Below are 24,452 nucleotides of genomic sequence, written 5' to 3' on the forward strand. Positions count from 1 at the left end.
ACATGAGCATGAGCTGTTAATTTGCGAATCGAAGTGGTCTTTCCACAGCCGCATTATCGGCCTAATCTGATAGTATGGTTCTAGATTGCGAGAGGAGATTTGGGACAGGCCATTATCAATGGCATTGCCAGCCTGCATCTGATATCACGACATTGGATCCCGCAGGTGTAGTACTTTACAACCTAGCGTGCTACATAACAGAGAGATCTCCGCGTGCAGCACTATCACTAGAAAGAACGGAGCTTGTCCATGCATGTGGAGCGGTGTAATACCTATCAAGAACGGTCAGTGCGACTGCAGTGAGTCTAGAGTATGAATGATACGCACCTCGGCACATAATACAACAACGAAAATAACATGATGGAGTATGACTTACAGGAGACGCGTATCGACTGGCCCAGGCACGTAGGTGTTTACGGTGATGCCGTGTGACCCGAATTCACTCGGTGAAACGCAAGAACAGAAAATGAAATGGGGTAATAAAATCTCTTGGCTACACACCAAGTACCTGTGATGTGGAATGGCAGATTTCGACGCACAGTAAATGCTGGTCAACGGTATCCCTCTCTTCCCTGATACCGACGACGCGTCTATGACAAGGGTATTACCACCCAAATACGAAAAAACCAAGGGTCGTGCATACTGATTATCCTCCCACCACGTCCCCCGCTTGATTATAACCTTAGCTGCAATACACAAGCACAGGAACGTCCCGCGCGCATTGCTGTTGAAAATACAATCGAAATCGGCGAGCGTAGCTATTGGGGTATGGCGGTCACCATGAAAGTGCATCAAAGACGGGGCTGGCTTACAGTCAACCACAGGCTTCACAATGATTTGACCGGCATTCGCTACCATCTGGAACACCATTCATCAGACTATTGGCAGGTTTACAGCCGACAAGATACCCACCACATCCAGACCATTAAACTTTTTCTCCGTAGTTTACACCATGTGCTGGACTTCCTCCTCTTGTGACATACCACATTCCAAGACAATACACCGCCTCCCTCAGTTGTGCCCCAGAGCTTCTATGCGGATTCGCACTACCAATTCCGTACCGAATAACAAAGGTTAGTCCAAAAGATGGGCAAATACGCTTTCATAGATGCCCTCGATGGTACGTTGAAGCCCTGTCAGAAGAATAAGAATAAACAGTGTCAGCAGCCATTTGTTCAACACACTGAAGGGGCCGGGTGGGTGGCGGCCAAGGTCGCTGAAGATGTGCTTGCCATCCATGAAGAAGATCACACATCATGCTAAATTGACGTGCCGGCGGATGGCAATGGACCCGGAGTTGCCAAAGACGCACACGGCCGTCTAACGATGCGGAAACAACGAAAGCGCCGGAAAGAGGAGTGGCAATAGATATCAGTATGAACATGGCACGCCCAACTCGATCACCGACCTGGTTCTAGGTCGGTGCGTCTCACTCCGTAATGTGATGTCCAATGGGGTCAAATCTGAAATTTGACACAGCACCTGACACTTACTTAAATGTGCATCTCATAAATAAGTTCAAGCATTGCAATCCGAAGCATGGATTTCTTTGACTAGTTGGCACTCACGTCGACCCAGAGAAGGGTCAAATACATTTGTATTGCAGCAATGGACATAGTAAAGTGCAATGAGGCCAAAGGGAAGGGAATTTTGTCGCCACATCATGAAACTCCTCTCAACGTAGATATTCGTGATTAGAGTGATTAAAGAGGCTTTCCTCTATATAGACCATCCTATGATAGATACACACGGTGCCCTCATTCCATCGGTGAGCGGAACGCTTCCTGGAGTGAGTAGTGAGAGGTAGTCATGTAAACGGTAAAGAAATCTTGAGTACAGCTTCGAAAAGATTTATAGGCCTCGGAAGATGCCGGTACCAGAAACAAAAACTCAGCTGCACCAGGTTAAAGTTAGCGCCTGAGTTGGTGCAGGCAGCAGGACTGCCTTCATTAATGTCATGAACTCTGTGCGCTTTTCAATGAGCTTCATCTACCGCCAGCTTAGGTATTGGTTGGATTGCCTGCTACTCAAATGGGTGCCTCCATCCCTCCCAGCAATGCAACTTGGGCCTAATGGAAGCTCTCAGAATCCTACGATGGTGAGTTGTCAGTTACAATTTGTACTGCCAAAATGCCCATTCAAAATGGATCCTTCAAGATACAATTTTTCACCTGGGATGCCCGACACCCAGACATGAGCTGGTGGGAGCATCTTACGAAAGAAGCCCCGCACTTGGCCGCACTGGGATTCACGCAGATCTGGCTCCCTCCGCCGAACAAAGCAATGGAACAGGTGAGAATCAACAGTTTTGATGATATGTTCACAATCCCACTGTAATACGATTGCTGTAGGCGGGCCGCGGATATGACGCTTATGACTTGGTACGATGTCCCGTAACACTTGTTCCAACACTATACAGAGGTTCGTGTAGTGGGATCTTGGCGAATTCGACCAGAAAGGCTCCGTTGCTACAAGGTGGGGAACAAAGGAAGACCTCTTGAGAGCTTGTGATGCTGCAAGGCAATGCGATATGAACGTTGTCATCGATGCAGTTCTCAATGTAAGAATATTGGCTACACCTCACGAGTCTGCGCTCACACTCGGTCGTGCACCACAACGCATAAGCACAAACTCGGTGCAGACAGAATGGAGGCTTTTCGTGCTGTACGCGTCGATCCATTAAATCGCTTACGGGATATTGAGAACGAGAGACCAGTCAAGGTACGTTTCCCCTTCCCTGGTCTAGAGACCTTTTAATATCATCCACAGGGCTGGACCGCATTTGATTTTCCTGGACGGCTTGAGAAGGTAACTCAATACATTGTAATTTCATCGGCTAGAAGTAAACATATAAGCCAGTATAGTAGTATGCGGTGGAATTTTAATCATTTTACGGGTCAGTCCGTGTTGGATTTTCTTTGCTTTTTATGGCTGAAATCATCCAAGGGTTGGACTGGGATGATCTCGCACAAACCAATGGTGTATTTCGCATTTCTTCAGAAAGACACCAAGGTTGGTCAAGGTGGGTGGACACTGAGAATGGGAACTATGATTATCTCCTAGGCATCGATGTTCGTCATGGCTTTTTGTTAAAGTGGTCGCTAATTATCTATAGATTGACCACCGTCACCCTGAAGTGCGAAGTGATCTATTTTCGTGGGGCTCGTGGATCCTTGACGTACGTCTTGTCTCCATCATCTCTTGCATTATTTTTTGAAATTGTTTTAGACCACAGGTGCCTGTGGGTTTAGACTGGATGCCATCAAACACATAGACCGCAAGTTCCTCCTTGAATTTGTAAGGAATTTTGTCTTTATTTAATTCACCTAGTGACGGAGCCGCTTTACTATTGAAGATAAAAAGAACTCGGGACCACCCAGGCAGGAAGCGTTTGTTTGCGGTATCGGAGTACTGGTCAGCGAAGTACGTCCATCCTGTATTCTGTGATCTACAGGCCCCTGAGCGAGAGCAGCTTGCGACTTATAATCCCATATATTCGGGCGTTCCATGGCCAGGTGTGCATTTTCATGACATCACTGACTCGGGGTTAATGGTAACAGACCTCCTTTTTCGACGTTCCACTACACGAGAACTTTCATAGAGCAAGCAAGGCGGGTGCTTCATACGACTTGAGGACGATTTTTGAAGGTTCTCTGGTAAAATTGAGGCCAGGAGATGCTGTTACTTTTGTTGACAATCACGAGTGAGTGCTAGCACCAGATATCTACTGTTCCATGAGGAAGCGTTTCTCTTAATAGCACGGTAAGCAAGCGTTTGATGACCGCATATGGTTTGGCCAATGATTATTCCAGCAAGTCGGACAGTCTCTGGAGAGCTGGGTAAGCCGTTCGCACTTCTTCGTTTAATGGCTTCCGAGTAATTTCAAGTAGGTGGACACCAACTTTAAAGCTCAAGCGTACGCTCTCATCCTACTGCGAAGTCACGGACATCCGTATGTGCAATCTCGCTAAATCACCGGCCCTAACACGAATGTCATGACAGATGTGTTTTCTATGGTGACCTGTATCCAAATGATGAGTGCTTTGACGAAGGCACCTCCTGTACTCTGAAACAGCTACTCCTTGCACGAAAATCGTTCGCATATGGACCTATGGTAGATTACTTTGAGCACAGAGACTGCATTGGGTTCGTGCGCATGGGCGATTCCGATCATGCTGGGTGTGTAGTTGTGGTCAGTAATAACCCGGTGTGAGTCTCTTCGTGTTTTTGCACATGCTCATATATTAATCACTTCCTCAAGGCCGGACCCAGCTACGTCCAAAGTTCGAATGAACGTTGGACCAGTACGTATCCATTATGCATTGTAGCTATAACATCTACTCACCTCTCGTGTTCTCTAGCACCCAGGAGCAACGTTCCGCAGCTTGTTTGATGGCACCCGAACTGTTGCAGTTGACCATGACGGTTGGGGAGTATTTCCTTCTTCAGAAGACTGTGTTGAGGTCTGGATCAAAACTGGAGAACATCGATAGCCAATAGTCCCAACCTGCTTATGTGCATATAGGGCATAAAATACAATATCGTGATGGTGGCTCCCCTTTATTTAACAAATGTAACGGCAGACTCTTCTGAGTGTGTTTCGAGATGCGAAGGTGATCCGAAGGCACTAGTCCGCTGCACTCCACTGCGTTCCTGAAGCTCGATATGCGAATGTGATCCCAAGGCACTACTCCGGATGCTGCTGCTTTCATGAAGCTCGAAATAGTTGTCTGGCATGTCTTTCTCTAGACGGGGTGATCTAGGTCCATATTGTGGTATTCTGGCGAAAGTTGTGCTATCCCTCCTTTCCGTGGTTTTCCGAGGAATTTTCACGCCGTCAAATAGAGCAGCAGTTTCTTCCAGAGTACGACCTGAAGAAAAAATCCAGAGCCGCTCCGCAAGCCACAAAAACAATGAAAGTCACCTCTCGTCTCAATAATGAACACCATCACAAACACTAGCTCTAGAACGAGCCATCCACAGTAAACAAGGTACTTTGCGAAATATTTGTCAACCAGAAACTTGAACGAGATACGACTTACGTATTTCCAACCTATGGCATCGAGTGCCCACGGATTGACGAACGCGTTAAAAGTATTGAAAAGATATGCAGAAAAGTTCTGTGCAGGATGTTAGACGGTGTTCAGATATGAGTCATGAAAGTTCCAACCATAATTGCAAGTCCTCTGGCGCGAATATTGTAAGGCAGAATCTCGAGTGTGTACGAAACAAGCATCGGCGTATACGCGAAGTCATAAAAGAAGTAGAACAGAAAAATGAGCGGTACAGTAGCTGTCGTGCTTGATTAACAATCACACCAAGTACAACAAGGTTTCGCACTTGCCTTTCACAGCTGCAGTACTCCCGGTCTCGTTGAAAAGAGCGGTGGTAATCGTCCACATAGAGAAGACTGCCCAGACGATACAATAAGCGATATTCTCGTCACAGAATAGTACTGACCTATCAACATTCCAATATTCGAAATTAGGAACAACTGCCTTCTGCCCAACTTGTCCACAAGCATTGTGCCCAATAGAGCACTAGCGAGATTAAATATCTATATATGCAAGATAAATATCAACTCCGGCGGCTTCTAAGAAACCATGGATGAACCTGTAAACCGCCGTTAATCACTGCTTTTGTCCGAGTCGTGGTTATGCCGCTGTTGAGCTTTTAGCCAATGTACTAGTACCGTGCTAACCTCGAGAACATACACGCCGTCTAAAATGATGTTGATGTAAGATGAGACAAGACCATTGCCGCTGAAAGGAGCATCAATTCCCGTACCAAACTAGAACGAGGTTAGCCAAACCTCCACTGTGAGGATATTGCAATCGAAATAATGATAAACATGCGCCGCCTGTTACCAGGAGTTGCGAAGCACGTCAGGTAGGACGGACTGGAGGCAATATCTCGTTCGATGTTCAGAGCATGTCGGATTTGAGCCATCTCGAATGCTACTAGATGATGGTCACATTCGCTTGTCCCATTTGCATGGTACCGAGCGAGGACACGCGCGGCCCGCGATTCCTGTGAGAACAAGGACCAAAAGCTCGACCGATGAATTCTAATTGACCAGGAAAATTCCTCGCGAATGCTCACCAGACCTCTAGCCACTAGAAATCGAGGACTCTCCGGAATGAACCTAAACACGATCAAAAGTGTTGAGTCACTCTGAACAATTCAAGAGTCAACAATGCCGACCATATCAACGTCATTTGCAGGATAGGAACAGCAGCTTGGATAAATACAGGGACTCTCCATGACCATTCCGATGTCCCTGCTCGATTATAAGCGACCAGGCAGATCCAAGCCGCTGCAATACATGTCAGAAATTGAATCTATAGCACGGAATGTTACACACAGATAATGCTGCCAAAATACCACATCGAATTGTATAGAGAGGTCAATTTTCCGCGCTTGACTGGGATTAGAGACAACTAATAACGGACGAGGTGATTGGACATACATGCGTTGGATAACTAAGTTCGCTGATAAGCAAGGGAGCGGCATTAATAGAGAAGGCTATGCCTAGGCCAACTACAAGATAGGATAAGCATCAGAATTATTCTGTGGATGGGGGTCTTACTGAGCACACGAGCGCCAATGAATACTTGCACGGTGGTGGATAAGGCTTGCGTGAGGACACCAGCTAGCATGAGGGTTGCCCCGATAAACATAGTTGCTCGCCGTCCTAGCAAGTCAGACACATAAGGGGAAAATGGAATCCCCTAAAGCCAAAGTGAGCTGAGAGTAATTTAAACGAACTACTACAGCTTACGCTGAGGGCACCAATGCCTTGGGCAGAATTTATGAGGCCTAACAGCTGTGAATAGAGGGTTACAACAATGCTAGGACTGCCCACCTAAGGTTTTCCCCTGTGGGTTATGGAAGTACTCTTGCCATCCAGGCAAAATCTGCAAACCTAAAGTAACTTGAGTCGACCATATAATAGTGAATGCTCACGACCGACCGTTTAGTATAGACGAATCAAGGCCATTCAGTACTGATGATAGTAGTGGTAATATCAGATAGATATTTAAAATCAGGAGGCCTGCTCGCCGACATGTCAAGAAAATTGCTCATTTCGATGCGCTTAGCCAAGCTCGTACCACGATTCTTCCACCACGACTCTCGATGAATGAAGTCTGCAATGGTGTATTCCGGAACTGCCATCAAGGTGATGTTAAGTTGCCGGGAAAATGGGGGGAAGAAGTTGAAGGTGATTGATTCTTGGGGTATCGTGATATACTGTGCTATGTGCTTGCCATCACTTTCAAACGATCAAGCACAAGGGTCGCCTCGAAGCCTTGGCCTTAACCGCGTTAGACATACTTGGACAAACAGAAATGAAATTTCGCAATTCGGCACATTTCTTCCCAAAGTAAAGATGTGGTGAGAACGAAGGCGGCGAGTAGGCGGCGGCTCAACTATTGACACACCATATGCCTGCAAACCTTAGATGTAAGGCCATGACAACCCGCAGCAACCCGCGATGGGTCCTGAGGCCTGACGAGTCTGTATTTGGCACGGCTGCTCGTAGTAGACAATGTTAGTTTGACCCTGTTCCCCCATGTTCTTGTTGTAAGTGTTTATCCAATTAGTACTGCTGTGCTCACTCACTCACTTTTCGTAGACTAACAGTTTTACAGTGCTCATTATGCGACTCCAAGCCCAACGAACGAACAGCTAGACAGCCTCGTCAGTCCGGATTGGGCGGATGGTATTACCATGGTCTTAAACTGTGATCATAAATGTTTTGACCTAGATTCGTTAAACTGGTCCTGCAATAAGATATATCCACTGTAGGTCGGGCCCACAGAAGCGGCACTGCGGTACCATATCTGGAGTCAAGTTCCGCGACAAGACTCGTGTTAATTTTCTGTTGGTCACGGTTGTGGAGATATCTCGACTCCCCTTTCCTGCCGCGATGATGGTCGCTGGACTTAAAATGTTCTCGCTTTAGTAGGAGCTGGTGCTCGGATAGTGAGCCTATCGTCGATTAGCTCACAGTGAATTCGCTGTATTTCACAAATTTTCACCATAAAACCATTAAATACATGTAATTGGCACATACATCGGTTAAGTAGTTAAAACTCACTCTATGTAAACTGCGGTAGATAATCTGTGTTAATATATTTATCAACTGCTGTGAAAACCGTTGAATTGGTGATCGTACAGCGGCTGTGAAAATTTGCATTATAACCGTACTCCGGACCCTGGTCCCTTAGCCCTAATGGCAATATTCATTTATCGCTGGCCTCTGAGTCGGAGCCTAGGCTTGGCATGGACAGCTCTTCGAGAGACTACCGCAGCACCTTCGACGCTCCCGACTCTCGGCAACGCCCGATCTAAGCGCTAGCTCGGTAATAGTGCCAGTGGAGAGAAGTTGCCTAATACCCGCTTGCAAGTGTGCTCTCCGTCTTCCTGGCCATGCGGTGAGTAGCTTCTTCCATTGCGCGCAAATTTTCCAATGCCGCGTATTCGGGCACTGTTGATCTACACGGACCCCGAGTCACTAGTAAGGGAACTGAACATCCAAGCATTCGTTAACGACCCGCCAAGAATCGTTCTTCATATCTTGCTGCTCATACAGAAAGCTCCGGTCCGATTGAGGATCCTGTCTCCGACATAACTAAAACATTGTTCTCTGTCCTTTCAGAGAATGGTAGACTTGCAATGGGGAGACGCAAGGTGTGATCGGGATTTTCAACAATTGGTTTCATTCAAAATACAAACTTGGGAGAACTGGAAGTGGTTGTCAGCGTCTGTTCCTGAGACTTCTGCGCAGCTGTTCAAGGGTGTTTTCTCCCGGTTGGAGATTACCCTGAAGCAGCCTCAGGCAGAGCCGCCGGGAGTCAAATTGCTATCACAAATAAGGTACATACACCTTGATTTTGTGGTCGTCCTTTCTAATATGTTTCTGATTGCTTCGGATTGCTTCAGGTCAACCCCTCGGCCCTCCGGGTCGGTGGTGTTGTGTTTGAATTCGGCGACAATATTGAGAGCATTGACTTCAGTGTTTCGCGTGTCAATCAGCTCGACAATAATACGGAATTTGCAGCGTGTGTTTTACCCTGACTCTTTATTTATAATTTGACGTATGAGCATTGCACAGAATTCAATTGGTATAAGTGTATGCATGTCATACATGCTATGCGAGCTTTTTGTACCTGGCCAGGTAAAGAACACTATAAGACCATCACGTTCAACTCGTCACGTTTCACTGCCGTGCAGCGCAAGGTGACCATCTACGCAAGTGTCTAGTATTGGGTCGCGACCGACGGCTCGGGCGACCACCCGACTGGCCATACCGGGGCAACATGAGGCAACATATTTTCTGAGCTGGCATTACACGTATACTTTTCCTTGTGGGTCTATCTTGAACTTCGCGATCGAGAGCCATTTATTCATGCTCCCCAACGATCAAGTGTCACGATGTCGTTCATATTGCGTTCGCCTACATAAAGTATCATGCTATCCTTGTTCACATTTCGACTCATCCCTGCGTACAACCACTCACGTATACGATCACTCGTAGGAGTTCTTGGGGCACATCGAAATATTTACCCGGTGGTTCCTAACTAGGCGGCTAAAATGTACCCCGCGCAGTACGATGAACCTATGTTGTGCTTAAGGCCGTACTGCGATCAGCCGGATACAAGGTAAAACGTCAAGTTTGCTGGCTGACCTACATTCTAAACCTAGATCTGTGCAGCGGGGACATGCCACCCTATGTCACCACATGGATACTAAGGCGATACTCCGTTTGTTTGATGGGTGCAATTTGGGTGCAATCGTCAAGATCTTGCTGTTCCCTTCCGTGAAACGCCGAGGCTGAGAATTTCATTTCAAGACAAACATGTTTATTCAAGGGTTTCGCCAGTCGAATTCAATTGTTACGACACATTTGAGTCAATCAAAGTGTCAATTTCATAGGTTCAAGTTAAAATTCATTTGAACCACTACTGCTTATCCCAATATCTATCTTGAACCCTTATAAATCACAGCCTGCTAAGTTATACATAGCACCCTCCTATTGTCTATGGGGACATTTCTCGCGATTTAATCAGCTGACTTGAAAGCTTCCGACATCCGTAATCCATTGCGATGCGAACTCTGAGAAGTACCCGGACCTGACCCGCAAAGTCGCAACGCTCCTCCGAAATTTGTAACTGAACTCAGTAACCCTTATGACCATCAACATGCACGCCAAAACATAAATCATTCGGACCATGAGGAACTTTGCACTGTACAACAGCAAATCCCAAGTATCCGAAGGTAAAGTGTCAACCGGAATGTCTGTGACAAAAACAAAGAACGATCGAAGGGAAAGGCACAATTCAATCGAAGTTGTGAGCAATGAGCACGTAAGCCCACAGTCGCATGAAAGAATGTAAACATCAGTCGGGTAAAACTCCAATACTCGTAAAAGAAGACAGCCTAATGTACGTCGTAGATGTCGCAGATAAATGATTAGCAAAAGAAAAGCTGTGAATGTCTCTGAAGTCCTTCGACTGGTATCGGTCTCGGTGATGTCGGAGAAAATCTAGAAAAGCAAGGCAGCAACAGCAGCACCAGCAATGCCGGCAGCGCCAACGCGGATGACATTAGCAGAGGCGGCACCAGAGCTTGTCGCAGGTGAAGCGGCAGTGGTTCCAGAGCTTGTGGAAGTGCTGCGGAACGGATGTCACGTCAGATCACGTTGCAACTTGACAACAAGTTCAACTCACGTATGAGTACTAGCACCGGGTGTAGTACCAGTGGCAGTACCAGTGGTAGCAGGAGTGCCAGTGGTAACAGGAGTACCACTCGGTGTGGCAGCACTAGTTACGCCAGTCGGACCAGACGATACTGGAATGCGAAAATGAAACATCAGTGGGGTGATAGATTGTTACAATAAGAGACGTACGTGACGTAGTGTTAGTGCATGAAGTTGAAGCTATGCCAAGGTTAAAACCTAAGCAACCGATCAACAAGGACAACTGAAACACGTACATCCGGGGTTCACAGTGAAAGGTGCCGACTGTGCAGTCGCACCAGTGCTGTCACGAAGAGTGAGACCAATAGATGTCCCGGACGCGATGTTGCAGACCCAGGTCACTGAGGTGCCATTTTGCTGTCCCAAATTCTCAAGAGCAGTACCATCGGGACTCGCACCGGGTAGGATGCTGAAATAGTATTGAGTAAAATGTTAGGCGTATACGAAACGAAGTTATTACCTCTGTTTAAAAGGAAATAAAATAAAATTCGCTGAGGGTCAATGGCTGACAACTATATTATATGGGTATCACTGACCAAGTAGTAGGGAGCTAAAACATGGTCAGACACGGAACGGACGGAAGACCGCATGTTCGAAGAACTCACCAGTTCCACCGGACCACGCCAGGAGGGTGGGCTGGCACTCGACAACATTGGCCCTGTTGCGAGGAAGTAATAAGGGCCCGACAACTCAATGTACACGTGTAAGATTACTCACGGAGTGTTGATTGTAAACTGGGCGAGAGTACCAGCTACGAAGAGCGAGAGGGATACAACAGAGAACTTCATCGTGAACTTGTCGTTGAGCTGAATGAGGACAACAACGGGGGAAGGAAGTTGAACTGCGTGGAAAAAAAAGTTGTAGATTCTTTATTTATTTGCCCGACTCTGTTTAATTATTACGTCATTACTGACTTCCAAACACGCCACTCAACCAACAGTATCTTTGTACAAATTTAAAGTAAGTGCTCCTTCCCATGGTCATGCATATAGCTTCAACCTAATTTCTATCTCGAGTCTCTCTGCATGGCTAGAATCAGTTTCGAATTTTCGTTCAACACTCGACGTTCGTTGAATCGTTGTTCGGAATGTTGTTGATAGCGTAAAAATACATCAGATACTGAACCGATTCGTCCTACGTCCGCAGTATACGTTAGTGTTTTGGTCATAGTATTGCACCCCGTCAATTCTCACCAGCTCCGATCCTTCATTATCTCCTCAATCTTCCCGCATGATGTGCACGCGTGTCACCAGCCCATAGTGGTCGCTCACCCATTTGTCCCTCCCAATCGCCTCACCAATTCCTATCCTCTCTGGCTCATCCACAATGAAGCCCTCTTGTCTGGTGGTGAGCACCTTGTCTAACCTTCCAGGCGGCAATCGTTCTCGAGGCTGGTATCCCCAGGTAAAGCCTTCATCGTCGTTATCATCACCTTCCCAGGTATCATACAACCCGGCTGCCTCCACGATAGTCTCGTCGGTAGGGCTGATAGCATTCATATCCCCTGCCACAATTCCCCCGAAGACTTCCCTCCCACGCAATGCAGCTGCGATGAGTTCCAATTGCCTGGGGCGTGTCGAGGCCCCTTTTGGCATTGATTCAAGATGCGTGTTTGCAACGCGTAGGGTAACGATGCCTCCTGATAGATGGGGTTCGTCTTCGTGAGCCGGGACGCTCAGTTTAATATCAACGAATAGGGCATTGCGTTCCATATTAGAATTGCTGAACGTGATGGTCGAGACATTGACTACGGGAATTGTGCGGGAGACCAGCGTGACATTTCCATACTTTGCTTTGTCTGGCCACTTGTCCACGCTAGCGGGAACAACTATGAAACACCGTCGCACCCATTCTGCATTGAGGATCTGCGTGAAAACCGACTCATGTACCTCCTGCAACAGGATGCAGCATGGTTCAGGCCGATCACTAGTGGTCCTGCAGTCAAGAACGTGTTGCTGGATGTGAGAGAGGGCAGCAAGGAGCCGCTTCTTCTTATCGGGAGCCGTGAAGTCGATGTTCCATGTCACGAGGCGGAAGATAGATGGTAGGGGCTCCCTGACGCCTCTGGCGCAGTTGGAAGTCTGTGCCCAACGCCTTTTGCGAGATGAATAACGCACTGCGCGGAGCGGTACTTGGGCATCTGCCTCATGACGCACACGCGCTCTCACTGGCAGAGGAGGAGCTTCGTCTGGCTCCGTTTCATAGAAGTCAGAGGGCGGGGATGGTATGAACGATTCATCAATATCAGACATCGTTGAAAGATGGGTGGATAGTTGATCAAGATGACGATGAGCTACCGAGTGTGCAACTAGAGGTGTCGAATGTTCCACTGGTCAGCAGCTTTCGGTTTCAGGATAAGTTCCAGGAAATAAGTAGAATAAGTAGTCACGCAGTCCATGATGATCGGTTGTAAATCAGTCCTCGAGGCTCCTCGAGGCCTTCTATTTTTCCGATGTCTACTGCAACGTGCCCTTAAGAAATTGATACCAAGTCCTGTTTTAGTCTTTCGCCAGCGTCTACAAATTACGATAGGTGCCAAAGGTTCCTGATTTATCTTCACTATTGATTGCGCGGTGCACGAGGAGATCACGCCCACCGTGGGCTCGGAAGGTGGAACCAATGAGTATGAAGCTCGGATTAGTGGGTAGCACCGACATAACATGCAGATTAACAATATATATGTGTGGATCCTTCACCATTACGCGTCCGACATCAAAGCTCAGCCGTGGCTCTGCCGATGACACTCTCAACCTTCTCCTGTGCCTCCTCTAACTTTTTGGCCACGAATGCACTCAGAACGTTGGCTTTCATCTTGATCTCATCGAGCTTGGCAGGTGACATCGTGCGCTTGCTGAGAATGGACCCGAGGCTAATAAAGATATATCAGTCCATGATCAGCCGAACGTGCACAGATGCCCAGTAGCTTACCGCTTAGACTCCTTCTCGATGTAGGATTCCTGGTCGTTTACGACTTTCTCCATCACACGGAGATAGAATTTTGCCGTCTCGCCGAGCGACTCAGAGAGCGTCAAAGCCTCCCTATAAATATAGTCACGAGCGTCACCGGCAGCGCCCAGGAACTTCTGGGCAAGGGTGTCGAGTTCCGCAATACGGCCAGCCTGCACTGTTTCAGGAAGGGGTTTGGTTACCAGTTTGCACGTGACCCACCTCGTCGTTGAGACCACCGCCAACGGCGCGCTGAGTTCCGCAGCGCTCGTTGAGGAAAGTAACAAATGCTTGTTCTGTGCGAGGACCCTCATAGGCCTCTACTTCCTTTCCGCCATGAGGGAAGAACTTGATGGTAGGGTAAGACGACACTCCGTAGCGACCAGCAATCTCCTTGTTCGGTTGTGCATCCGCGTCAATGTTGGCAACGACACACTGCAAAAAATATACTGATTAGCTGAAACAGCAAGTAGATCGTCGGGTAGTACGCACGTTGCTTTCTGGTTTGAAGTCAATCGCAACTTGTGTGCAAGTATTAGGGAAATCATCAGAGAAAACAAAGACTGACGCTTACCTTGCTCATAGATTGGCTTGAGGTTCTTGCAATGCCCGCACCATGGCGCGGTGAATGTGACAATGACGTCCTTTGTCTCGTCCAAGGCAATATCATCAAAGTTGTGGACATCAAGGATCAAGGCTTCAGGGGGCGGTGGGGGCTTGATGTTTGATTTCACACCAGACTTTGCAGTGATGCTGAAAGAATATATCAGCATGGGGAAAGCACATATATGTGGTGAACGCACAAGGAAGCGAGTGCGTCAAGGTCTCGGCCACCTTCGTAAGGCTCGACGTTGCCTTCCTCGTCAAACCACTTCAAAGCTGCATTTAAATATTGAGTAAGGTATTTGTGGAAGCTTCATAAGAGACTCACTGGGGTATCCAGTGACACCGTATTTTTGTCCCAAAGGTTTACCGACACCATCAGCATCAACTTTGGCGACAGAAACTTTGCCCTTTGCGTGCGCAAAGGCATCTCCAAGTTGTTCGTATGTAGGAGCGAGGTTCTAGAGTGAGCGTAAGTGTTTTGTTCTTGTGTTATTACAGGGGGCACATACCTTGCAGTGACCACTATACCACGAAGTGTTCGTCAACTAGGGTTCACATGAGAGTGTAGAACGCAACGCACCACCAAGGGGCAAAACTGGAAGTGGAAGTTCAGGAAAAGAATTTAGGAAGTACCGCGGCGAGCTCACAATTCAACTAAACCAGGCTTCCCATTGCCGATTTCGCTGTCAAAATTGTCCGGGGTGAGTTCAACGACGTTAGAGGCACTAACGCCAGCCAACAGTCCCGCGAAAAGAAGCGACAGCGACAGCTTCATGGTGGTTTGAACGTTGAACAGTGGAAAAATACTTAGAGGCGACGTGGAGCGTTTGAAGTCCAAGAATCAATAGAAGCTATGCCTTAGTCAGCGACTGAATCTACAGATAACCACGTGGTCAACTATCGATATCTTTTCGTTGTCATCTTTCGGTGTATAAGCTTTACTCAGCGCGAGATTTCTCAGCAATTGCAGCCATATAAGAGGGCTCCTCCAAAACAACGTCAACTATACCACCCAGTTGTTATCGATGAATACGGCACAGGAAACAACAGAGTACGTTTCAGATGAAGAAGAGGACGTGTTCATCGACTCGGGCGATGTATTTGCAGAGATTCCTGATGACGGTGATCATCCTATGGACGAGGATGATGAAGCAGAGGACATAATTGGCGATCTTCCATCGGGGGATTCTGATGTGAACGACAACTCGCTGCAGCACTTTACCACTCACAACGGCTCTGTGTTTGCTATATCATGTCATCCGACGGAAGCGCTTGCAGTCTCCGGGGGTGAAGATGATCTTGGATACATATGGGACATCACGGATGGAGAAGTTATTGTAAAGCTGACTGGACATACGGATAGCGTATGCAGCGCGTCTTTCAGCAGTGATGGTCAGATGGTCGCGACTGGTGGAATGGATGGCAAGGTGAGGATATGGAGAAGAGTTGGCACAGTGGACTTCAGAAATTGGGAGTTCTTGACTGAGCTTCAAGGCCCAGACGAAGTGATTGTGAGTGCATCAGTAAACTCCACATTGACATACTGAAAATAATCCAAATTCAGTGGCTACGTTGGCATCCCCGCGGAACAATTTTACTCGCAGGCTCCAATGATTCTACGGTTTGGTTGTGGCAATGTATGTCGATGATATACCAGCCGCTCCCTGATCTACTCACGTAAACAGTGCCATCGGGTAATACCATGCAGGTATTCGCCGGACACAGTGGTCCAGTCCAATGTGGAGAGTTTACACCTGACGGTAAGTCCGACGTACTGGAGCCCATAAATAACATCAACTTTTGGTTACCTAGGCAAGCGGATAGTAACCGCCTCTGAGGACGGATCTCTCATTTATTGGGATCCGCGATCATCAACTCCGTTGTTCAAACTTTCACCAGAAGATGCTCGTTTTGATCTTGAGAGCATTACATCTCTTGCAGTAAATGCTTCTTCTACCCTCGCAGTTGTTGGTGGAACGTCGGGAAGTGTGCGTGTAGTAAGTCTTAGCAAGGGTGAGGTCGTCGGTGCCCTTGGGGGACACGCTGAGGGGGAGAGCGTTGAAGCTGTACAATTTGTCGATCTCGGTGGAACAGGAAGCAGTCCTGGTGTTGTAGTCACTGGTGGGACGGATGGGAAAGCGTGTGTATGGGACCTAACCACAATGAGACTTCGCGCAACTCTCGAGCATCAGGTAAATTGGCGTTCGTATTGGAAGGTTGCTGCGCTGACATTCTACAAGGATGCAGTTACGTCACTATTGGGTCACCCGGCACCAAAAAGTCATTTGATAGTGTCGGCGTCCGCAGACAACACACTCCGGACGTGGGATACTCGCACTGGCGCACTAATCAAGGAGCACACCGGGCACCATGGCCCTATACTCAGCGCGTCTCTGGGACTTCAAGGTTCTGTGGTTGTTAGCGGTGGGGATGATTCGGCTTGCCTAGTCTTCACTACGGAGATCGATGAGTCAGGATAGAGGTCTGCTACTGCGTCAGGTCACTTTATCATTTAACTTCCTGGCACGTTGCAAGAACAAAACCCTTATACAATCGAGTTGGAATTATAGATTATTAGAGAGCATGTGGCTTGAGTCATACCCTGCAGTAGTGCGGACAGACGAATCTTGGATCCGAAGTCAGCCAGTTGGTTAACCTCCATCGCCCTACTTCCGATCGGGGAATTAGATGGGAGTAACAAAAAATCAAGTTGGATGGCCGCTGAAATACAGGTGTGTGCATTCACAAGATTGTGCAACAGAGTTGGATTGGAGTTCGATGGTGTCAGACATTTTTGATAGTCAAAGGATGGGATGCTGGAAGGACTGAAGATTCAGATCAGAGACTCCGAGGCTTCAAGTTGTGACATACCACGTGATCAGGAGCACTAGGGGGCGGCTCGGAGCGCTACTCAAACTAGGGTAATTACCTGACCTGTAGGTTGGTACCCAGTGATTTTCCAGATAGTGATCCTGCTACAGTAGTAGGGACTAAATGAAGAGTAGATACTTTACAAATTACAATACAGCAACAATAGTTAATAGTGCTAATGTGCAGTCACCTGCCGCAGCCACGCCACCCACGATCACTCACGATCAAACATCAATATCCTTGTTCTTGATCCTTGTACTCGTTCTACTATACACCATATAACGCGTCTGGGAATCCAAGTGTTTATTTTGATTGACGGACATGTATAACGGCTTCCAAGCTGATAGCAACAACCCGTTCTTGAACGAAGCTCAGTCCACCCCTGCACACACCCGCTTCCCCGATATTTCCGCATCAACCTACCCACAGTCGCCGCCGCAGGTGGGCTACCAGTCTCACGACACTGGTTATCAGCAACAACCCCAGTTCCAACAACAATATCCGCAGTTTCAAGGACAGATACCCTATAACCAGCCACAGCAATACCAACAGAATCAGTATGCGTCTACGTCTTATGGTTTGGGGTATGTCAATCGTACATATTCATCATATCGTAGGCTTACTTTCCATCTTTTACCAGACAACTTGGCCCACAGTCGACAGGCATACCTTTTCAGTCGTCTGGTCATTTTGGACAACAGCTAGTGTCCCAGCAGCCTTATCAGCAATATCCAAATGGTTACCAGAACCAGTATGCTCAACAGCAGCAGCAGCAGCAATACGGAGGCTACCAAGCTGGCTACCAGCCTCAGCAGCAAACCCCAAGTTACCTCTCTGAGTTTGACCCATACACATCACACCCCTCCCCTTCACATAACAGGTCCATGTCCCAGCCAGCTAGCCTTTCAAGCCAGAATCCTGGTGATAGAATGCACCCTCGGGATTACATCCGTCAATATAAAGTTGAACTGGAGGCTTGGGATTCTTACACGTGGAAGCAGATGTTTAACGCCTGTGGTACGCTCAGTGCAGCCTGGCTTACACGCAAACAAGAGGCGGAGAGGGTAGTGCAGCAGCTGGGTGGGAACGGTGCACCGGGTTTGTTCGGCACAACACCTGGTTATCAGGCGTATGGCAGCGAACTTCAGAGGTGGCAGGGGGTAATTGCTTCCTCATCGAATGCTTTGCACTTGCTCACCGATTCCTCCAGATTGTGAAAGAAGCCAACTTGCATCATGGTAACCTCTGTCCTCTATTGCGAGTTTTACTAGTATTCATCACGCACTTTCTGCAGATACCATCGAGGCCTCCACATTTCAACTGAAAGAGGTTCACTCCTCTTATAGACAGTCGGGTGATGCTGTGAGCAAGCGACGCGTGCGCGAATCTTGCAACGCTGCGCTATCGAACTTGCCTGACTGGCCTGCACCATTAAATGCCAATTAGTCTTGGCAAAATCTCTTCACCTTACTATGAATCATCAATGGGATATACGTTACGATTGTTTACGCAACATGCTACTGTATTTCTTGCACGTTTATTCTTATCTCTGTTGTAGACCGCTAAGATCCGCGTCATGCTGTATTCTTGCGCATTGAGTGCGGTTTTTCTGTCTCCTCTTACATTCTTTTCTCCTTTCTTGCAACTGAACGAATGGAGTTCAAGGTGGTAGTTTCTCATGTTAACTTCATAATTTGAGACCTCGGAACTTCAATGCTCACTTGCGAAATTTGGGATACTGCGGTAATTGCCGCAAGTACAACTCGCTTGTGTATGGCACATCATGATTTATCATGCATCTTGAGCGTCGAAAGAGCTCACATGCTTACCCGATACTCGGCCTCTTGAAACGCAGCACAGTTGAAAGCTCAACTCAGGTAGTGAGTTTTGTCTTCTCAATTCATCAAATTTCAGACTTCTGAATCGGCCACTGATGTATATGACATTGCACGTACGTTACGGTACGTTGGACACATAAATATGAATATGAATGTTTTATTTGGCTACTCACATAAGCTCAGCTACAAACTAAGCACATAAAGAATCAAAGCCAAGCTCACAAATTATCGGGCAAAAGATACGCATAACTATCAAGCGAGGGATGTGTAACGTGGAAGGGAGGATTAGCACAGACACGTCGCTTGTATTCTACCCAAATATGTCCCGCATGCCGAATACCACGTACATGCCACGTTTGCGCTAATCGTGACAACAATTTAGGTTCCATCGCCGTACTAGCAGGTTGTGGGGATGAAGCACCCACGTTGCCTAATAATGCATTGTCGCCCGAGACGTTGGACAGTGAGGGTAAAACACCCACATAATAACGCGTTCGATATTGTTGCCACAGCCCCGCGTCGTCAGAAAACAAGCGCCGTTCGACCCTATCGAAAACCTCCCTGATATGATCTGCAGTTTTGCCCTCAAGGAGAGAGGAGGTATCGCCAGAGTTGCACACTATGTGCACGACGGATAGCCAAGATGGCCGGGCAGAGAGCAAAGATGCGGTGCGCGCTCTCAAACGCATCAAACCAAAATGACACCAAGGCGGCGTATCGCGAAAGCGACGATGCCACACTTGCGCGGTGTCAAGTTGTGATGGTCGGGTATATAAATGTACGGCGGCAGAGAATGAACTAGACGCCCGTGTGTACGGGAAGTCGGGCAGGAGATGGCGGTCGCACAGTGCGAGAGTCAAGGCTTGGGCCGGGTGGAAAGAGTCGTTTGACGCATGAATATCCTCGAGCCGAAAAACAACGAAAGAAGACAAATTACACTCGATGAACACACAATCAGGCGCAAAGATGGTATAATCATCCATATCGCGAGCGGTGCAGAGGCAAGAACCCCGCCGCTATGTTGCGCTGAAGAGGCCATGTGATCTTTGGCTAGACATTCGGGTGAGACCTGCCTGTGTGAGTAAGCAGTCCAGAATAGCGAGGGAGAAAGCTCCGAAGGAGAGAATATAAGCATCGGTACAACGAACGTGCCGGTTGACCATTCCAAATGTGGGGCAGGGCACATCCAGGACTAATTGCACGGCGGCGGCATTCTTGTAATCGGTAAAAACGGGGTAGGGCTGGTTTGGATGAGTACGAATCGATGAGCTATGATCCCCAAAAACTCGCCATGCAGTATACCTGCAGGTGTCCCACTGAATGCATGACTCGCAAGTGAAATTTATGAAAAGGCAACCACGTTACTTGAGTTAGTGTCGCTGCACCGATCCGCAGCACGCCCCAAATATGGAAATTTCTAGGGTACTGCGGTTTTGTACATTGGCGGCGCTTATTTCTGACGAATTTTGTCCAACACTCATCATCGTGTCAATCTTTGGACAGCACCACAGTGTTTGACAAGTCGGCTCAGTCGGGCTCTGCAGCGTCTGTCTACAGGTCCATATACTCATGCAGCAAGCTTGTCCTCCATCTCGGTTGGCTCGATGCTTCCAAGCCATAAGTTATGCCTACTGTTGTTCGTCTTATACTGCGGTGGCATCATCAATATTCCGAGTCCAGTAAATTACCCCGCCCGATTTTTATGCTTGGTTTTACAGCATAGGGATATCAGCTTATTGCATGGCCATATATCAGCGCCGCGATGTTTTTTAAGACCAGAGACGGGGATGAATCATCTTGATGCATTGCTAACTTTTCAGAGGGGGAGGGCGTCATGCCAACCAGTCTAGCGGTTGCTGTCCATCCAACGCCCAGTGCTTGTCATTTTGATGTTTGTAGTAATATCTTGTCCGTATCAAGACAGAGGACTCATACACAACAACCCCTGTGTTTAAAAGAGTTGCGTTTATTTTAGAACAATGGCCATCCCCTTCCTGATTTCCGAGTATGGACGCGATTACGAGGTCCTTATGTATACCCACCTCCTTCCATTGATCCGACGCGAGGCGCTTATGATTGTACCAAGTCTACAACGTCATGGTTCTGTATTTATACCATTTTCAAATTACCCACCTAATAGCGCTCCAGAAGGTCGCAAATCTGTCACCGGCCATCATGATTTACCAATGTTGGTGTTCATGCACCTGTACAAGCACTGGATGGCTTCAAGACGTCGCCGCAGTTCAAAAATCAAATCCTGACAATAACATATTGTTGGATGACGGTATGTTTTTCTGAACTGCGGAAATATAATTAAACTTGGCCCATCGTTTGACAGGTGTCCATTAAACACAATAACAGGCAGCGTGACGCGGAGGGCGGCAGCTACTTTGCACTCCTGAGAATTGCTGTAAGCCAACTTTCTGCATACGCAGCCCATTTCAATCTGCCACTAGTTGCTGGGCAACTACTATGCAACGCGGTTGCGTCACGAAAGATCCCGTTGAAGCTTCTGCTTATGGATCTCCATACCAGTCTCGAACTGAGCAACTGTCAAATTCATCGATGCTATATCTCAGGCCAGGTCTTGAAGACCAGTAGCCGTGGGTATTTTGTTAACTCTCCCGAGGCTTGATGTACATCTGCTGGTACTGGTATAGGTTGGCTAATGATCGGACCCTATGGCATTATACAAGGTGCTCCGTTGTGTCCTACTGGACTCCCACATGCCCAAAAGAGGTCCGACGGCGGTAGGGGTAGCAGACATAGCAGCCTAGTCGTCTGGAACCATTTAGGCGATACGCTACAACTCTCCAGCCAAGCTGACATCCTACAGCGCAATATGCGGAAGAAATGAAAGCGCATTCAGGCACTCCGGTCAGTTGACAAGTCCCTGTTGGATGCTACCCAGCTTGGAAGAACTCGTATCGCTTATGGGAATTCTGAAGCTTAGTGCCTTTGCCAGGCGATCAAATCCTTCATTCTACAAGTCCGCAACATATTCGAGTTGATCGGCAAGGTGGGAATCTGCTGAGACGTACTAGTATTGGGAATTACTGCCTCATAGTCGATTATTTCGATCCACGAATCGGAAGATATGTAGGCCAACTCTTGGATACAGAGGGTGATACCAGGGGCACTACTTAAGCTGAGGGATGCGTTGTGTCTCCCTCATCTTTCTCCCATTGACTTGAGCGTCGTGTCATGTTCCAACTCTATGTATTCCTATGCTTTCTGGCAAGCCTCCAGAGTCACGCCGCAACTATTGGCCCAGTTTCTGACCTCGTCATTGCCAATGGCAATGTATCCCCAGACGGGTTCACCAGGACGTCAGTGTTTGCTGCATTTTCGACTTATTTAATCACTGAAGTCATTACAGGGCAGTTCTTGCCTGCGGTACTCATCCCGGGCCCACAATCATGGCTCAGAAGGTGGCATCTACTTTGCATGCCCAAACTCTTGATTGACCTCATGTATATTAAGGGGGATACGTTCAAGATTAACGTCACGAACCAACTAAGTAACGAGTCAATGCTAACGAGTACCAGTATCGTAAGCACCGTGACTGGCTGATAAATGCATGTAGAGCGAACAATGATGTCTATCGCAGCACTGGCATGGACTATTCCAACATCATAGTAACCAAATGGATGGCACAGCATTTGTTACGCAATGTCCGATCATTCCAGGACACTCTTTTTTATATGAGTTCAATGCTGGCGACCAAGTAGGCACCTACTGGTACCACTCTCATTATGGAGTTCGTACTTCGATTCGTTCACGGTGTCAGCAACTGAGTTCAATTCAGGTCCAATACTGTGACGGTCTACGAGGTCCGCTGATCATCTACAATCCAAACGACCCATACCGTTCGTTGTACGATATTGATGACGGTGAGTGATTTCGACGAAATGGAGTTGCGCTTCTCACGTTTGAGTGCAGAGTCTAGCATTATCACGTTGATGGACTGGTAAGAAAGGAAAAGGCTGATGGATCTTTCCCTGTTATTAAATCGGCTTGCTTTGTAGGTATAACCTGCCATCGCCTCAGGTACAGAGACAAGTGATTCCCGACTCGGTGCTTATTAACGGTGTCGGGCGTTATAATGGAGGGCCGGATGTGCCTCTCGCCGTCATCAATGTTCAGCCACGAACACGATATCGTTTCCGCTTACTGAACATGGCGTGCAAGTCCAACTACATTTTCTCGATTGATGGCCATAATCTTACCATAATCGAGGTTGATGGCCAATACGTTGAGCCGCTCGTGGTAGACTTCATTCAGATCTATGCTGCTCAACGATATTCCTTCATTCTTGAGACAAACCAGCCTGTCGACAACTATTGGGTGCATGCCAATCCCGATTCAGGCACAAATGCCACAGCTATCTTACGATATGCAGGCTCTCCCAACGCAGATCCCAAGAACAGGACAATCTTGGACTTGGCAGCTCTAAATGAGACTAGCCTACTCCCCCTATCTCCGCCTTCATCTCGTTTACTGCAGGAACCGGACGTCAAACTCGATCTGATTCTTGGGAAAAATTTGACCAATTTCAACTTCCTCATCAATGGCGTCCAGTACATTTCTCCTAGTATTCCTACCCTACTACAGTTACTGAGCGGTGCTATGACGGCGACGGATCTTGCACCCAACGGCTCCGTATATACTCTACCCCGGAATAAGGTTATCGAAATTACGTTCAATCCTGATAATTCTCCTGGGGGCCCTGTGAGTCCATTTCAAACATCATGTACGTCCTTAATCGACAGAGACTGACATATTTTGACAGCATCCATTCCACTTGCATGGGGTACGTCTTGGCGTGTCATCTACATACACCCGAGGGACTAATAATAAGTGGTTCATAGCACACCTTCGCTGTCATCAGAAGTGCTGGAAGTAGCAGTTATAACTATGTCGACCCCGTCATGCGTGATACCGTGAACACCGGCAACACTGGTGATCGTGTGACTATCCGCTTCATCACCAACAACCCTGGGCCTTGGCTGTTGCATTGGTAAGTGTTGTGTTCATGTCTTTTTAGCTGGAAATGACTTTCGGTCTTTGTGAAGTCATATCGACTGGCATCTATACGCGTGAGTCAGTTGCTCCTTTCACTGAGCCTGGACTCGAATTAATAGGTGCGTAGCGGATTAGCTATAGTATTTGCAGAAGCTCCGGAAGATGTGGCGGCTTCGCAGCCTGTCAATAGTAAGCACCGAGCACTATGAACTTGAGCCAGTCTGACAACCAACAATAGATGCTTCGAAGCAGCTCTGTCCGATATACAATAGCATCCCTCAGCAAAATTTCCCTCTCCCTCCCGTTGATTGATATTTTGGATTTTGACCTATGCTTCCTTTTGCTCCAGAGAATTTTTTTTCGAATGCGATTTATATATTCATGATAAAGTAGGGTAGGACACA

At 47.6% G+C, this 24,452-nt stretch overlaps 13 protein-coding genes across 13 annotated transcripts; 7 read left to right on the plus strand and 6 right to left on the minus strand.

Annotated features, from left to right (window-relative positions):
- Positions 1-74: 74 nt before the first annotated feature.
- On the minus strand, positions 75-1,454 carry BJ212DRAFT_1333002 (uncharacterized protein). The gene is made up of 5 exons (XM_041334827.1): positions 1,252-1,454; positions 644-851; positions 540-590; positions 373-508; positions 75-272 (listed from the first exon to the last, which is right to left on the minus strand). The coding sequence occupies exons 1-4, from the start codon at positions 1,256-1,258 to the stop codon at positions 373-375; spliced, it is 402 nt and encodes a 133-aa protein (XP_041196455.1). The 5' UTR covers positions 1,259-1,454; the 3' UTR covers positions 75-272.
- Positions 1,455-1,978: 524 nt separating this feature from the next.
- BJ212DRAFT_1265067 (glycoside hydrolase family 13 protein) lies at positions 1,979-4,213 on the plus strand (the record flags this gene model as incomplete). Its single annotated transcript, XM_041330458.1, has 17 exons — positions 1,979-2,098; positions 2,158-2,292; positions 2,352-2,381; positions 2,432-2,560; positions 2,626-2,721; positions 2,770-2,808; positions 2,860-2,896; positions 2,947-3,071; positions 3,116-3,178; positions 3,229-3,297; positions 3,356-3,423; positions 3,473-3,515; positions 3,561-3,703; positions 3,759-3,762; positions 3,813-3,839; positions 3,891-3,952; positions 4,003-4,213. 17 exons carry the CDS (start codon positions 1,979-1,981, stop codon positions 4,211-4,213), a joined length of 1,401 nt encoding a protein of 466 aa, XP_041196456.1.
- A 4-nt stretch (positions 4,214-4,217) lies between these two features.
- On the minus strand, positions 4,218-7,303 carry BJ212DRAFT_915571 (uncharacterized protein). Its single transcript, XM_041344339.1, has 19 exons — positions 7,113-7,303; positions 6,974-7,054; positions 6,866-6,925; positions 6,782-6,819; positions 6,590-6,731; positions 6,470-6,540; positions 6,365-6,419; positions 6,205-6,316; positions 6,103-6,145; positions 5,813-6,030; positions 5,715-5,762; positions 5,614-5,662; positions 5,461-5,557; positions 5,345-5,410; positions 5,171-5,292; positions 5,043-5,120; positions 4,925-4,994; positions 4,508-4,871; positions 4,218-4,453 (listed from the first exon to the last, which is right to left on the minus strand). The coding sequence occupies exons 1-18, from the start codon at positions 7,174-7,176 to the stop codon at positions 4,561-4,563; spliced, it is 1,725 nt and encodes a 574-aa protein (XP_041196457.1). The 5' UTR covers positions 7,177-7,303; the 3' UTR covers positions 4,218-4,453; positions 4,508-4,560.
- A 1,170-nt stretch (positions 7,304-8,473) lies between these two features.
- Positions 8,474-9,327, plus strand: BJ212DRAFT_1297052 (uncharacterized protein; the record flags this gene model as incomplete). Its single annotated transcript, XM_041332537.1, has 6 exons — positions 8,474-8,605; positions 8,663-8,880; positions 8,947-9,065; positions 9,119-9,136; positions 9,182-9,243; positions 9,268-9,327. The coding sequence occupies 6 exons, from the start codon at positions 8,474-8,476 to the stop codon at positions 9,325-9,327; spliced, it is 609 nt and encodes a 202-aa protein (XP_041196458.1).
- A 1,645-nt stretch (positions 9,328-10,972) lies between these two features.
- On the minus strand, positions 10,973-11,550 carry BJ212DRAFT_1264797 (uncharacterized protein; the record flags this gene model as incomplete). The annotated part of the gene is made up of 3 exons (XM_041330437.1): positions 10,973-11,171; positions 11,337-11,420; positions 11,480-11,550. The coding sequence occupies 3 exons, from the start codon at positions 11,548-11,550 to the stop codon at positions 10,973-10,975; spliced, it is 354 nt and encodes a 117-aa protein (XP_041196459.1).
- Positions 11,551-11,979: 429 nt separating this feature from the next.
- BJ212DRAFT_1445223 (Endonuclease/exonuclease/phosphatase) lies at positions 11,980-13,014 on the minus strand (the record flags this gene model as incomplete). Its single annotated transcript, XM_041338075.1, has 2 exons — positions 11,980-12,906; positions 12,931-13,014. The coding sequence occupies 2 exons, from the start codon at positions 13,012-13,014 to the stop codon at positions 11,980-11,982; spliced, it is 1,011 nt and encodes a 336-aa protein (XP_041196460.1).
- Positions 13,015-13,146: 132 nt separating this feature from the next.
- BJ212DRAFT_1546815 (thioredoxin-like protein) lies at positions 13,147-15,089 on the minus strand (the record flags this gene model as incomplete). Its single annotated transcript, XM_041341876.1, has 10 exons — positions 13,147-13,631; positions 13,691-13,881; positions 13,931-14,143; positions 14,201-14,229; positions 14,283-14,461; positions 14,512-14,587; positions 14,640-14,772; positions 14,824-14,836; positions 14,895-14,909; positions 14,962-15,089. The coding sequence occupies 10 exons, from the start codon at positions 15,087-15,089 to the stop codon at positions 13,475-13,477; spliced, it is 1,134 nt and encodes a 377-aa protein (XP_041196461.1). The 3' UTR covers positions 13,147-13,474.
- A 250-nt stretch (positions 15,090-15,339) lies between these two features.
- Positions 15,340-16,794, plus strand: BJ212DRAFT_1477571 (WD40-repeat-containing domain protein; the record flags this gene model as incomplete). Its single annotated transcript, XM_041339570.1, has 5 exons — positions 15,340-15,825; positions 15,879-15,951; positions 16,000-16,074; positions 16,127-16,506; positions 16,555-16,794. The coding sequence occupies 5 exons, from the start codon at positions 15,340-15,342 to the stop codon at positions 16,792-16,794; spliced, it is 1,254 nt and encodes a 417-aa protein (XP_041196462.1).
- A 356-nt stretch (positions 16,795-17,150) lies between these two features.
- On the plus strand, positions 17,151-18,643 carry BJ212DRAFT_915327 (uncharacterized protein). Its single transcript, XM_041344338.1, has 4 exons — positions 17,151-17,769; positions 17,826-18,345; positions 18,396-18,423; positions 18,480-18,643. The coding sequence occupies exons 1-4, from the start codon at positions 17,507-17,509 to the stop codon at positions 18,629-18,631; spliced, it is 963 nt and encodes a 320-aa protein (XP_041196463.1). The 5' UTR covers positions 17,151-17,506; the 3' UTR covers positions 18,632-18,643.
- Positions 18,644-19,162: 519 nt separating this feature from the next.
- Positions 19,163-19,884, minus strand: BJ212DRAFT_1333055 (uncharacterized protein; the record flags this gene model as incomplete). The annotated part of the gene is made up of 2 exons (XM_041334828.1): positions 19,163-19,453; positions 19,506-19,884. Coding segments are annotated over 2 exons (435 nt in total), but the record flags the coding sequence as incomplete, so codon positions are not given.
- Positions 19,885-20,491: 607 nt separating this feature from the next.
- Positions 20,492-20,895, plus strand: BJ212DRAFT_1333058 (uncharacterized protein). Its single transcript, XM_041334829.1, has one exon. It carries the CDS (start codon positions 20,628-20,630, stop codon positions 20,871-20,873), a length of 246 nt encoding a protein of 81 aa, XP_041196465.1. The 5' UTR covers positions 20,492-20,627; the 3' UTR covers positions 20,874-20,895.
- A 225-nt stretch (positions 20,896-21,120) lies between these two features.
- On the plus strand, positions 21,121-22,037 carry BJ212DRAFT_1585716 (uncharacterized protein; the record flags this gene model as incomplete). Its single annotated transcript, XM_041342372.1, has 5 exons — positions 21,121-21,211; positions 21,237-21,307; positions 21,362-21,626; positions 21,684-21,900; positions 21,989-22,037. The coding sequence occupies 4 exons, from the start codon at positions 21,121-21,123 to the stop codon at positions 21,878-21,880; spliced, it is 624 nt and encodes a 207-aa protein (XP_041196466.1). The 3' UTR covers positions 21,881-21,900; positions 21,989-22,037.
- BJ212DRAFT_1333061 (laccase) lies at positions 21,848-24,360 on the plus strand (the record flags this gene model as incomplete). The annotated part of the gene is made up of 12 exons (XM_041334830.1): positions 21,848-22,352; positions 22,403-22,454; positions 22,507-22,575; positions 22,634-22,783; positions 22,832-22,916; positions 22,966-22,993; positions 23,052-23,754; positions 23,816-23,836; positions 23,895-24,043; positions 24,099-24,122; positions 24,228-24,267; positions 24,301-24,360. Exons 1-12 carry the CDS (start codon positions 22,228-22,230, stop codon positions 24,358-24,360), a joined length of 1,506 nt encoding a protein of 501 aa, XP_041196467.1. The 5' UTR covers positions 21,848-22,227.
- Positions 24,361-24,452: the final 92 nt, after the last annotated feature.

The sequence above is a fragment of the Suillus subaureus genome, assembly GCF_016647635.1.
Source record: "Suillus subaureus strain MN1 chromosome Unknown BJ212scaffold_6, whole genome shotgun sequence".
NCBI classification, from domain to species: Eukaryota; Fungi; Basidiomycota; class Agaricomycetes; order Boletales; family Suillaceae; genus Suillus; species Suillus subaureus.